This window comes from Medicago truncatula, chromosome 8, assembly GCF_003473485.1.
Source record: "Medicago truncatula cultivar Jemalong A17 chromosome 8, MtrunA17r5.0-ANR, whole genome shotgun sequence".
Classification (NCBI taxonomy): Eukaryota; Viridiplantae; Streptophyta; class Magnoliopsida; order Fabales; family Fabaceae; genus Medicago; species Medicago truncatula.
The window spans coordinates 6,992,683-7,006,271 of record NC_053049.1 but is presented as its reverse complement, the minus strand read 5'-3'; the positions used below and the strand labels follow the sequence as shown (position 1 = coordinate 7,006,271).

General features: G+C 33.3%; 1 protein-coding gene across 4 annotated transcripts; it reads right to left on the bottom strand.

Annotated features, from left to right (window-relative positions):
* Window positions 1-2,926: 2,926 nt before the first annotated feature.
* On the bottom strand, window positions 2,927-11,892 carry LOC11429459 (uncharacterized). 4 transcript variants are annotated; one of them, XM_003627203.4, is made up of 9 exons: window positions 11,683-11,892; window positions 10,627-10,789; window positions 8,806-8,980; window positions 8,340-8,383; window positions 6,504-7,484; window positions 5,337-5,474; window positions 4,282-4,569; window positions 4,104-4,160; window positions 2,927-3,297 (listed from the first exon to the last, which is right to left on the bottom strand). In XM_003627203.4, the coding sequence occupies exons 2-9, from the start codon at window positions 10,753-10,755 to the stop codon at window positions 3,121-3,123; spliced, it is 1,989 nt and encodes a 662-aa protein (XP_003627251.2). In that variant the 5' UTR covers window positions 10,756-10,789; window positions 11,683-11,892; the 3' UTR covers window positions 2,927-3,120. The 4 variants fall into 4 exon arrangements, with proteins under 4 accessions (XP_003627251.2, XP_013444440.1, XP_013444441.1 ...); XM_013588986.3 differs by having other exon boundaries at window positions 8,340-8,398; window positions 11,683-11,891; XM_013588987.3 differs by having other exon boundaries at window positions 6,504-7,472; window positions 11,683-11,891.
* Between the last annotated feature and the right edge of the window lie 1,697 nt (window positions 11,893-13,589).

Genomic DNA, 13,589 nt, shown 5'->3' with positions numbered 1-13,589 from the left:
GATTAAACAATGAAGAACAAACTCAAATACAAATTATTAACTCAAATAATTTAGAAATTGTAAAAAAAAAAAAAACTTAAATACAAATTATATACTCAAAATTGAAAAGCCAAAATAAAAAGGATCATCATTTGTACAAAAATATATCATCATTGTACTATTGTAAAGCATGAAAATAGAAGCAATTCATTCAATTATGTAATTAACCACAATTTAGAAAACTTAATAAACACAAGAGGAATGATACCGTCACTCATTTTAACACACATTTAAACACAACATGCAACAACATGCAATGCAATGCCACATTTGGAAACCAAAAAGCTGGTTAGAAGATTGAAACAATGTCGCTCAACCTAACCCACCAAGCATCTTAGCTTTCAACTCCTCTAAACATCACAAGTAATCCTTGCTGCTAGATGAAGGTCAGAAAACAACTCAAACGATGCTGATGAAGGTGTCGGTCGGTCATCAAACCAAACGTAACATAATAAACAATCAAAATCGAAAAGTCGAGGATTTGGATCTGATAAATATTTCATAATAATTTGTTTTTGATGATCCGATAATTCTGTTGTTTGGTTGTATCATAATTGGAAAATCGAAAAGAGTAGTACTCTACTACTGTTTACAACAATAAGAGAGGTTGATGTATCGAATTCAAAGCAGGAGAATGTGCTCTTCTAAGAAGCATTCAATTTTTCTCTTATTTATGATCTCTTTGTTACAATGACGGAATTTTTTTAAAGGAGCTAAACATCAAATTTAAAATTTTATAAGGACCAAAATCATATTTATAAAACTCATGATAAAAAATATCACTGGACAAACTAAGAGTCGTTTTTTTTATTTTTTTAAATAGAAATTAAAATAAAAACTTTGAAACTTTACAAAGAGTAAAGATATATTTCAACCTATTAAAAAAAAATATTTCAACCTCTTTTGTAAAGACATTAAACATAAAAGTTATGATTCTTATTAAAATAAAACATAATTCACCACCTCCACTAACATTAGTTTCAATCTTAATGGTTTCTTTTCAAAAACAAATTACCCTTTTCCAACAACCTCAAACATAGACAAATTTCCAGGAAGACCCTTTGGCTTCGATCAAGAGATTGGTGTCATGGAGATAACTTGAGTGGGCAGTGTGCATAGGTGAATAATGAAAAAAAATTAGATAAAAATAAAATAAAAAATGGGTTAATAGATAGTAGTGGACGAATATGCGAGCATGGGCAAATTCTCTCTCTCTCTCTCTATTTGAACTAAATGCTTGCAATTAAGGCTGCTTTTCATATCCTACATGAGCGCGAGTTCAACTCTTCTTACCGATTTGATAACTTTTTGGTGGATAATATAATCTTTTAACATTTGAACCTTAACTAAAATAAGACAATTCCGTGAACTTAACTCAGTTGGTAAAGATATTGTATATCATATGTAGGGGTTGAGGTTCAAATCTCGACTCTCTAGTTAATACTTGATAGGAATATTGCATATCATATACAGGGATCGGAGTTCGAACCCCGACACTCTACTTCTCCATATTTAATTATGTGAGCTCTAACCTAGTAGCTACTTAAAAGAAAAAAAAAACAAGACATATCATAATTATGGTAACCACGAACCCAACTTACTTAAAACTTTTTTCCATAAAAAAGTGTAGATGATTTAGAAGTTAACTTGCAAAGTACAAAAACAAAAAAAAATAGTTTTTAAAAGTTATATTTTCAAGTTAAATTTTTGGACTAAATTTAATTCTTTAACACCTCACCGGACTCATGGTCCATCGCTTTCATTTCACAACTCTTTTTTCCGTTATTTAAGGAGACAGGTCTGATGTTGATTTATGGATGGATGGTAGTGGAGCATTGATTTATTGAGAAAACGGTCGGTCATTGGATTAGTATATTTTGTTTGAACAAACAGTCATGACATATACCTTAAAAACACACGTTAAGGTTTCCACTAAAAGCAAGTATTTATTGAAAAAAATTGGCACAATTTTCAATTTATAATTTCTATATGATGGGGTTTAGCGTAGAAATGGAGAGTTGTTTCCTACCATGAAAAAGTTTTTTTCAACCATTAGATTAAAGAGGAGTATTAATTTTATCATAGATTGCCTACACCATATTTTTTTCTTTTATCTTATACATTTTTTTTATGCAGATCTGGAATTTTTTTCTTTGATAATCCGGTAATCATACTTTTGCGCTCTATCCAATTTCAACATTAATTTCATTATGTTTATATGTTTTTTCTATTGCTTTATTACGTATAAGGCAAAAGAACTCAAGATCTGAAATATTCTCATGCAATAGAGTCACCAATATTTTCATGGACATACATTCTTGTTCATATTCTTAAAGGGTAGTTGAATTTCTATTGCTGCATCATTTTTTCTTCTCCTTCTTCTTCATTTTTTCTTAATGAAGTTTTGCACATGATTGTAGTAACATTGTTGCGCGTTAATAAACAAAATGATCCAAATGATGATGATGAAGCTAATTTGGATTTTGATGGGATTCTATCACAAAGAAGCAAGTTGATGTTGCTTCCATTACTGATTTTTTTTGGATAAAAAATATGAAACTCTTGAGTTTTTTTATTCAATAATGGTTAAGTATATAAGCATGGAAAGAAAAAAATACATATCTGAACAAAAAAAAATGTAAAAGACAAAGGAAAAAATATGATGTAGGCAGTCCATGATAAAATTAATACTCCTCCTTAATCTAATGGTTGAAAAAAACTTTTCCATGGTGGGAAACAACTCTCCATTCCCATGCTAAATGCCACCCTATATTTGGTCTCTTAACATGTCTTGTGCTCTACATATTAGTATTTCCCTAAAAAAATACTTATTGAAATATGTTTATAATTAATTATAAAACACAATTTACAACCATTAAAACAGCCATAATGAAGAACTCAAGACATTATATTATACGCTTCCTCAATACTTTAAACATCTGATCAATCTCTTAACTGCCTACAACATTGCAAAACTCTATGCATATAAAAAAGGACTGGTTTAAAGGAGCGCACAAGTTAAATACTTTTTTTTTGGGAATTTTTGCAGTGTTAAGCAATTTGGTAATATTTACAACACTACTACAAGTACCCCACTCTGTCTCCATGCATACTCCTTGCACCATTAGTTGCCCCATTAGCTGTGAACTTGCTTGAACTGGAATTTGAAGGTACTTGAGAATTTATCTCTGCTAGCTCTCTCACACGTACTAAAATTGGCTCAGGAATTGGGGCGGAACCATGCTTCCGCGAATTCATCTGTCATTCATACACAAAAAATTGTCAATGTAATCATCAAAGATGAACTTTTAACTTCACAAATTTCTAACTGAGACTCGTAATAACTTCAAAGTTTTAAAAACTAAACCAGACAGTTCCAACTGATTGAACCATGATTGGGTTGTTTAAGCGGTTCATGGTTTCGTCCCGGTTGATATCTGGTACAGTTTTTAAACATTTGAGTTTTCATTTCTAGAAAGTAACTTGAGGACAAATTCAGGGAATGTTAGTAAGCAGGAACCAGTGGATCTGCAACCCACAAAACATGCTAACTGAAAAGTATTGTTCAGATAAAACATGAGTATGATAAAAAGACTCTATAGGATGATTCAGATTTTTTGATATATAAATAAACGAGTGAATCACCATATTAGTCGCTAAAAATTGTAGGCGTCGAGCAATTTGTCACATGATATTAACAAAATAAAAAAATAAGTGAGATTGGAAATCCTCAATCACATTAGTCCTTATGGGTATGTCAATATAGTCCCTGAAACCATCCCAAGAGAACTAATTTGATTGAGGATTTTCAATTACAATGATCATATTGGAATTTCATTATCTTCAAGGTCTACATTGACCCAACCCACAATTTTAGAGAAAACCCGGTGATTCACTCGTAATATATGGGATAAGACATTAATGACATATCAAGTCTCAGTATGCATGATGTAAATATCCCAAGACATTCCACGGCATGCACCAGAAGACACAAGAGTGTATTAGAAACTAACTTAACCCACTTCTGTGAGATCAAACTGAAATTTCGTGTCATAAACTCTTACCCCTTCATCTGCAGATGTCGGTGCAAAGCTAGCTTTGAGCAAATTCCTCCACTTGTCCTGCAAAGCAAAATATGGAGTCAACGCACTCATGCACAAAGACCAAAATCTAGCCTTATATGTTCTCTACCAGTTTTCACATGATCAACAATCCACATGACAAGGATTTATTAATGAGTACCTTGAGATCAACAGAGGTACGATGTGAGTACGAAGAAAAGGAGAGCCGTTTGATCTCAGACCACCTCCCTGGTCCACACCGCGACACACCATCAACCAGTTTCAATACCTCAACAAGAGTCCATGCTCGATGATGCTTCCTCCTCATTCCACCTTTAGCAGTGGGAATATTGCCCTCTGTGGCATGACTTGAGGAATCTATCTTTTTAGGCCTCAATTCCTGCCTTGGATCAGTTGTGCCAATCATTACCGGATACTGCTTCTTCTCTTTCGTAGACTCAGAAGTAGACTAAGAAAGACACCAACCCACAAAATCAAAATGATTATATCATGGTTCTAAATTGAATTAATTAGAAGAAAAAATAAATAAAGGAGAGGAAATGATGCCATATCAAAGCAGTCAGTTATCTCTCTTTCAAGTGTCAGAGTCAATTAAGGCAATTCTTCTATCTGTCATGTTGACACTGAAGTAAGAATGCATATGAAAACTAACATAAATTGCATAGTCAATTAAGCTAATACTTCCATTACTTGTTATCACTTCCTATCAATACTTCTAATAGTTATAACACGTGAAAGCTGCCATAAAACATCACGGCGCCGCTATTCTTTATGAATTGGCCACGGCGGTTGTGAAAAATCCGCCATGGCCAATATTTGAGAACACTGTTACCCACCACATTGAGTTCGTGTTTTTAATAAAGGAAATATACAGAAGCAAATTACACATCATATTAGAAGCCAACGACATCTTAAACAAGTAAAAAAGAGTTGAACAAATCAATTCCTAATGCAATCGCTCAAAGGTGATGTGATATTTTCCAAATTCCTGTGGCAGGTTAAGAGTTATTTAACACTGTAACCACATAGACATTGTTATAAATTATAATCCTACAATTGTACTTTGTTTTAGCCTTTGTAATAATATTCATCCTTTTTATCTTAATGAATTTCTTCTTCCACAAAGACAAACATACATGCGTTCTTTCATCGCAAAAAAAAAAAAAAAAAAAACCTTATACATTCTATCACTAGCAAATGCGTAGTTGGTCTTACCGTCTGATGAACCTTCACATGCATTGAACTTGGCTTTATGAATTTGTCCTCAATTTCACTATCAGCATCAGAACCATGATTGCTAACGACTTTATTGCCTAACTTTGCAGCCTCGCCTGTGCCAGTTGGATGGAATTTCTGAAACAAAATCATTATTTCTGTTTGTAAGAAAATAAAAACAATTGCCAGGACTATCATATATCAGTTATTTCTGGAACATTCAAGAGACTTCTGGAAAGACACAACAGGAATAAACCAATGCATTTCCTAGTCATGCAATCAAACATGGCAAGGCCTAAAGACAACATCAATAGGAAGCATTAGATTTAGCCTTCAAATAACCAGAGAAAAGCGTCAAAGGTCGTATGTAACTAACTCGCAAAAAGACAAACAAATATGCCCTAACTTTCTAATTGAGTTTATCTCATAAAACATCAAGATCGTCTAGTGTTGGAATATCTTATAATGTCAATTATAACTTAGAATAATTAAGAACATTTTAGACGATCTCTTAAAATGGTTTTTAGGTGTCATGGAAGAGGAGTGTTGTACTAACACAAATAGAGATTAGTGCTTTGTATTTTGAAACACATCATTACACACCATATACTATAAATATTTGGTTTAAATGTGTCATTGGTCCCTGCACTTTCATCAGATTTTGGCATTGGTCCCTGCACTTTTTTTTGTTTGGCATTGGTCCCTGAACTTTGTAAAAATATTGGTATTGGTCCCTCTGTTAACTTTCTGTTAAAAAAAAAACACAACCAATGGAGTGCCACGTGGCCCAATCATTTCACGCCACGTGGCACCAATATCAATATTTTTACAAAGTGCAGGGACCAATACCAATAGTTTTGTGTTTTTTTTTTTTAAAAAGAAAGTTAATAGAGGGACCAATACCAATATTTTTACAAAGTGCAGGGACCAATTTCAAACAAAAAAAAGTGTAGGGACCAATGCCAAAATCTGATGAAAGTGCAAGGACTAAAGGCATATTTAAACCTAAATATTTTTATTCTATTATGCAGTATCAGTTTGCTCTTTTCCTCCATCTCTACCTAAACTTCTGTAATTTCAACAGCTTGCATCAAGCACCAATAGGGCAAGGATAAAAATATAAAAGTGTTACATTCATATATTTAAGCAAGAAAAGGCATTACTTACCATAAGAGAAGTGATATTTTTCCGTGGACGACTTCTTCGCACCCGAGTAACACAAGGAATTTGGAAACCAGAACCTCCAAGAGAGTCTAACCTGGTGGTAAATGTTCTTGTCTCTGGATAAGCATTCCTAGCAGGCCCAGCATAAGATGTTGGAGAAGCCTGCATGTGTCCCGTACTTTTATTAGAACTTGACGACCTAGGAATTTGCTCTCTAGATTCATTTTCAGAGAGCTCTTCAATATATCGCTTAGTGGGCTTACGCATTCTTTTCGCAGCTCTTTGTTCTCTCAGCTGATCCTCATCTTCTAATTCATGTTCAATATTAAGATTTTCCAGTCTTGTTTCAGAAGCAACTTGGTTATTATCAACTTCGCAACCACCCACGGCATTTGAATCATTATACTTGATATCCCTTTGCACAGCCATATTTTCCACAGAGATTACAGCTGCAGCATTCACATTTCTAGAACATTCTTCTTCACATTTTCTAGTTATTTTGTTATCTTTAACAGTGAATGTTGTTGCTGAAACATCGCATGAGTTAGTTAAACTCATAGCAATCCTCCTCCTCAACCACTGTTTGTCTTTCACAGTAGTTTCCCGACCAAAAGTGACCTTAAACAGTTCATGAAGTTCTTTGATCGACAACTTATCCAAACATATTTCTCCGTCTGTCATGGAAAAATCATGCTTCAAAGCGGAATTGACAGCAGAAGCAGATGAACCACTTTCTATCACTCCTCCAGAAGGTCTAGAACACTGATCGATACTCCCAGATTGATTACTAAGACTATAATTTAAACTTGATGCTATAGAATGTGCTTCCTGGAATGGAGTTTCAGACAGAACCTTCTCATTTCTGACAGGAAACTTATCAGCAGAACACTGGCTATCTATTTGTACATGAGAATGAACAGGTGACCGAGACGACAAGCGAAGTTTCTCTTCCTGTTTAACCTTTTGCAGCATCTGTTCAATATACTAGAAGAAATTTTAGAGGTAAAGAAGGACCCTAGAAAACAAAATACTACCAATGTCAGGATATGAACACATGCAACCCAAAAACCATAACTATGCACCCATTAACCAAGAAAAAGAAAAATTCACATTATGCTATTAAGAAAATATGAGATCATTAATCACTTTCCAAATAAAACTACACATAACATTGTAAAGGATAAAAAAAAAAAAAAACCAATCTAAGAGACTCGTAAATTTTTTTAAACCCAACCAAGCATATGTACTAGGGTCAAGGAAACAATACATGCTCCATGTCCATGATACTAATTATAATTATATGTTTATTGAGTCCAAGATGGAAAAGTTGCAATACTACCATGTATTATATCCAGTAACAAATATTTGACATAGTTCTTCCAAACTATAGCATCACAAAGTAGTGAATGTTATAATTCTTAATTAGATAAACATTACTCAGTTTGTCAAAAATGAAGTTTGGTCTAACATTGTTGACTATTTTAAACAAAAAAGACTAATGACACAAAAGAGATAAAGGACTTGTTTGAAAATTTGAATTAAGTTAAAGGACCCCCCTGATGCAGTTATGTCATTTATTTATTAATAAATAGGCTCATCTCTGGCTCAATTGATCTAAATTTCATAATTTCATAAAGAGGAATATCATATATAGCAATCCTTTATTATGTATCTCTGATAGAAGGCAGAGTTTTGTTAGTTTTACCAACTTTTCCCAAGCATTCAAAAGAATCGTGATACACATTTTAAAATTTATAATGCAGAAGAAACAACAAAAAGGAATCAAAATGCAAAGAAAAGCAGATGAGATGAGATAAGGAAAAAAAAATAGCCAATCACCTGAAACTTTGCATTTAGCTTCCCCAAATCTGCCTCTGCAGTGCCTAATTGTGAAACGCCTGGGTATTAGTTGGAAGAAAATAGGAGAAAATATGAGCAAGAGAAAGAAGTTAGCTAACATGGAATTTTCCTAAAACTTAACAAAATTCAAAACCATATAACTAAGCATATATCACGAGTTCATCAACCAAAAATCTCAAGTGATAAGTGAGAGAAACAAAACTTCAGGCATTCAACAGCTTCACAAACAGAAAACATTGACCCAAAAGACACCAATACACAAATTTTAGTCATAAAACAACTAAAAGAAGGACATAAACAACACTCAAACCCCTGGTTTTTCAGAGATAAAACTATAGTAACAAGCAGCAAAGAAATCCCTGGAAAAATAGTTGACTCTAATGTGACCAGCACAGCACATGCTAAATGAGTAACGATTTCAGCAACTGAAAGATTGAGCATTCACCTTCCGAGCACTCCAATCGAAGCTTCCCAGAAGATGATCTTTCGATTGATATGCATTCCATACTCTGTCCAGTGTCTGCAACAACACGCATTTCACTGTTTTCATATTCAAGAAAATCCTCGACCTCCATTACTTCATCATCTGTTGCAGGCACTAACCTCCCATCACCTTCAACCTGAACATCATATCAGATATCATACAGAATTATGAACAACCCTAGATAAAAGTACAAATCACGGAAAAAAAATGTAGAACCATATAACAAAATATTAGGGAACACAAATATAATGTAACCAAATTACCTTAGAAATATAATTCCTTTTCTCCACATAATAAATTCCATTTTCAAATTTCAACATTCCATTTTATTATCGAAAATTTGGAGACATGAATATAATGCAACCAAATTACAAAGGTGCACCATTCAATTCACTTAAATATAAAAATGCAGCAATGTTTTCAAAATCAAGAATCAGCACAAGTTTGAAAGATCGTAACCCGAGGATCGTACTAATAAGGTAAAAATATACTTATATGTTGTTATATACACTTGCATAAAAATTATCATAGATGAAATTAATAACCTCTAAATCACAACATTAAACTAAGTTCATAACCATAAGTTAGAAACCATATATTAGTCTATGCAGAGGAACCAGCACAGCAACTTTGGTGTCTAAGAGAAACACGCTTAGTGGCAGTCGCAGGAAACAGTGAAACAGAGGTTGTGCCACCGGAAAAACAAAGCAACGACGCTGTTTAAGTGGCAGTAGCAGGCGAGGAAGAAGGGAAGTGTTTTTCCGTAAACAGGGTGTGTATCAGGCAAGTAAAGATGAAGAAAACTGAGTATTTTTTTTATTTTAAATTTAAAACAGGGATTTTTTTCCTCTAAAGTCAACATTAAAAAATTACGGCTTTCGCCAAAAACTAAACCCAGATTGGGGAATTTTTTGCAGCAATATGACTCGCGATTTCTATGATCCTACCACCGATCCTAAAAGCTGCAATTTTAACATCATCGTAGCACAGAAATTCCCGTTCTAAATTGTATGATCATGGGATTACATGATCATGCTCGTGATTCCGCAAACACTACAATACAACGATCAAAGGTAATCAATTGAATAACTAGACTATAAAAGGAAGACTGGAGCCATCAGATATTTTGTAGTAGATTGCAGGCCAATTCTGGAAGAAAAGGAAAAGAAAAGAAAAAAAAGGTATCAAGGCGTCATGAATGCAATCATAAATAACCGGCAAGAAAAAAAGTTATGCTGCCAAAATGACAAGCAATCATTCTAATAAAAATGTGTGGATGATTTTATAAAGTTTATTTATTTGGGCTTCTTAATTATTAGATTGGGCGGGATGTTTTAGAGTTTAAACATTTTGTCATCAAAGTAACAAAGACAGATTGGGCGGGATGCTCTAGAGTTTAAACATTTTTTCATCGACGTAATAAAGACACCAACAAACAAAAAGAATATATGATTAGAACACTTCATGGACAATGATTAGCGCTTTAGTGTAGTAGGTCTTCCTTTGCCGCTAGTGATTTGACTATCCTCCACTGATCTACTCTCCTTACTACAGAAGCTACGTGTTTTCTCTCTACATGCCCAAACCAGCTAAGCCGAGGTTCCACCATCTTTTCTACGATTGGTGCTACCCAGCCTCTCTCTCTAATGTTGTCATTTCTAATCCTATCATGTCTAGTCTTATCATCAAACAAAATAATTACAAATTTTCCCCACACATGGAGCACACAAAACAATATTAAAAAATTTGAAACACTGAATCAGTGAGTAGCTAGATAAATACCCGAACAAGTTTGTACACAACTGGATTGGAAATCCGCTTCGGTGAAGACAAAGCATGACTGCTTCTATCAATCCCACTGTCTCCAAGCTTCCCATCATCATAATCCTCAATTTCAACAACTGTTTCCATTGAATATCAACCTCATGCACCTCAAGTACACAACCTATAAAACAAAGAAAACAAATTAACAAACAAAAATCCTCTCTATTCCAACACAAGTACACAATCTGTAAAACAAAGAAAAACAAATTAACAAACAAAAATGAATAAACCACCAAATTAGTTCCTAACTTTGCAGGACGCTCTGAAATAAATCCCTGACACGATGTACATCTCAGAAAGGTCTCTGACCCTATTAAACCGTTAAGTTAGTCCTTAAATTTCATCACTTACTATCAAATAGATCCTTATATTTTAACAACATACGATCAATTTGATTCCCATATTTAACCACTTACTATCAATTTTGTCATTACCATGTTGTTAGAATGACTAATATGAGTAAAATTTGACAAAATCAGAGACCTTTTCGAAATATTCATAATGGCAGGTACTTATTTGATTGTAAGGGACGAATTTGGTGGTTTACTCAAACAAAAATCCTCTCTATTCCAACACATGCAACCCAAATAGCAAAAAACTCAATTTACATTGCACACATCCTAAAAATTCAAAAAATTAAAACTTTTTCAAAAAAAATGAATCACACTCACACCTAAGAAGCCAAAACACCAATTATCCACAAACACAAAAACTTCACTACACAAAAATTGAAAATTAACAAACTAAATCCTCTATATTCCAACACATGCAACCCAAATACCAAAAAAAAAAACTAAAAATTTTGCATTGCACACATCATGAAACTTATAAAAATCAAAACTTTATAAAAAATTGAATCAAACCCAACAACCCAAAAGCACCAATTAACCACAAACACAACACAAACATAAAAATAAATAAAAAATATAAAAACAATTTACAAATGTTAACTACTGAAACAACGAAAATGCAATAAAGGGGTTAGTTAAAAGCACAATTTGAAATTGAACTAACCATAGAGGAAAGAACGAGTTGACTCAGAAGCTGAGTTGAAGAGAGAAGAAGCTTCTCACATACGTAAAAGAAAAATGAAATTGAAAACTTTTTTTACTGAAAAATGAATCTAAATATTTTTTAACTGATTTAATTATATATTGCAATGAAAAATGAAAAATTGTGGGTTTGGTTTAGTGTAGGTGAGAGTGGCTTATTGGTTACGCTCTGTGGCGAGATTTTAGCAACGGATTTGAAATTTTAGTGAATTGTGGTTTATTTTTTAGACTTGATTCCGGGGTTTTGTTTCGTTTTTTGGACTCTCTCTGTCTTTTACCTCTCACTCACTCTGCACACTTTTCAAAATTTAATTTAACTATTAATTTATTTATTTTAAACAAACTATGTAATTTATTACATTTAATAAAATTAACGATTAAATGATTAAATGAATTAGTAATATAAAATGATATACTCCATCATTCCTAAAATATAAGCAAAAATTAATCTATTTAATACAAATTTTGAAGACTTTTTAAGGATAATAAATAAGTAGTACTTCCTTCCTTAAAAAAAAAAAATAGTACTTCATCCGTCTCATATTAGATGACTTGTTTGACAATGTGTACTGTTGGACTTGACAAACTTTGACCATATTTTTTTACTAATATATAAAGATAAAGGGTTTTGTTAACGAGTGCCCTGGGCACTCTTTAAGGATTCTAAAAGAAGAAATTAATTTATTAAAAAGTCAAACATTTCGATTTTTAAGGCTTTGATTACACGTGTTTTCATACAAAGTTATTATATAAAGGTCTTAAAGAGTGTCTCGGGGGCACCCGTTAACATTTCCTAAAGATAAATAATATCATATCAGATGTTAGTTGGATTCTTCTCGATGAATATTTTCAAAATATTAAATTTTCATAATTTTTCTAATAGATAATTAAAGATAAGGGCAAATTATAACAACCTCCCTCAAGTTATGGCTAAATACAACAAACCTCCCCTCTATTTTCAAAACCATCATATACCTCCCCCTCCACTACATTCTGTTAACTCTCCCTCTCTCCCTTGGAAATCAGCATAATTAGGTCATGCGACCTTTGCGTTTCCTCTCTCTCAAAACCGCCAAAAATTATGCGATTCTACTACTGATCATCCTCCTTCTCTCCAACGTTGTTCATCTTCACTGTCACTTGTATCTATGATCATCCTCCTACTTCATCACTCACTACTGACCACTGTTTATGTGCCTTCTCTCTATTGTTGTTGTCGTTGCTCTTAGCTGTAATTGTGGCATCCTTCTGTCTAGTTTCTGGTGTGTTGTTTTCGTTCACCATTCTTTTTTTACATTGTTGATCGGTCGTCGTATCATTGTTTCGTGTTTGCTCTCCATCGTTGTCGTTGTTATTGAAAGCAGCATACATATATAACAACTAAATGCACAAAATGTGCAAATAAGCAAACAGAACTACATCAGCCGTATGTATGTGGTCAGTAGGAAACCAAAACCCCCACCCCGTCAGAGATGGCTGAAACCAATACAAACCAACACAGCATAATCACGTCGCAGTAAAACTACAAAAATAGGTCTAAGCAGGACCGGAAAAAATAGGTAGCCAAGACCATACAACAGAGAGTGTAAAAAAAGATAGAAAAAAACTCCCAATAGCAGCAACAGAGCCGCAATTTTCCCTCTAAATTAACTGTCATCCCCTTTGCGAATATTCCTTTGGTTAGTTGGTTTATGCAATTATTTGCTCAAATTTCATTGACTCTCACGTGAATTTCATTAGACCTTCAATGTTTAAAAAAATGAGAATTATTTTTTGCAAAAAAACAAGCGATACTGTATAAAAAAATGGAGTAAGATACTAGTTGATTGTATCATAAAAAAAAAATTATTTAATGGACAATTTAACGGT

What these genes read in the sequence shown, in the direction of transcription:
- LOC11429459 (XM_013588986.3), bottom strand. Translation starts at nt 10,755, where the DNA reads ATGGAAACAGTTGTTGAAATTGAGGATTATGATGATGGGAAGCTTGGA. An exon ending in AAAATATCACTTCTCTTATG is followed by an intron (nt 5,475 to 6,503) that starts GTAAGTAATGCC and finishes ATTTTGTTTCAG; the next exon opens with AAATTCCATCCAACTGGCAC. An exon ending in GTACCTCTGTTGATCTCAAG is followed by an intron (nt 4,161 to 4,281) that starts GTACTCATTAAT and finishes TTTGCTTTGCAG; the next exon opens with GACAAGTGGAGGAATTTGCT.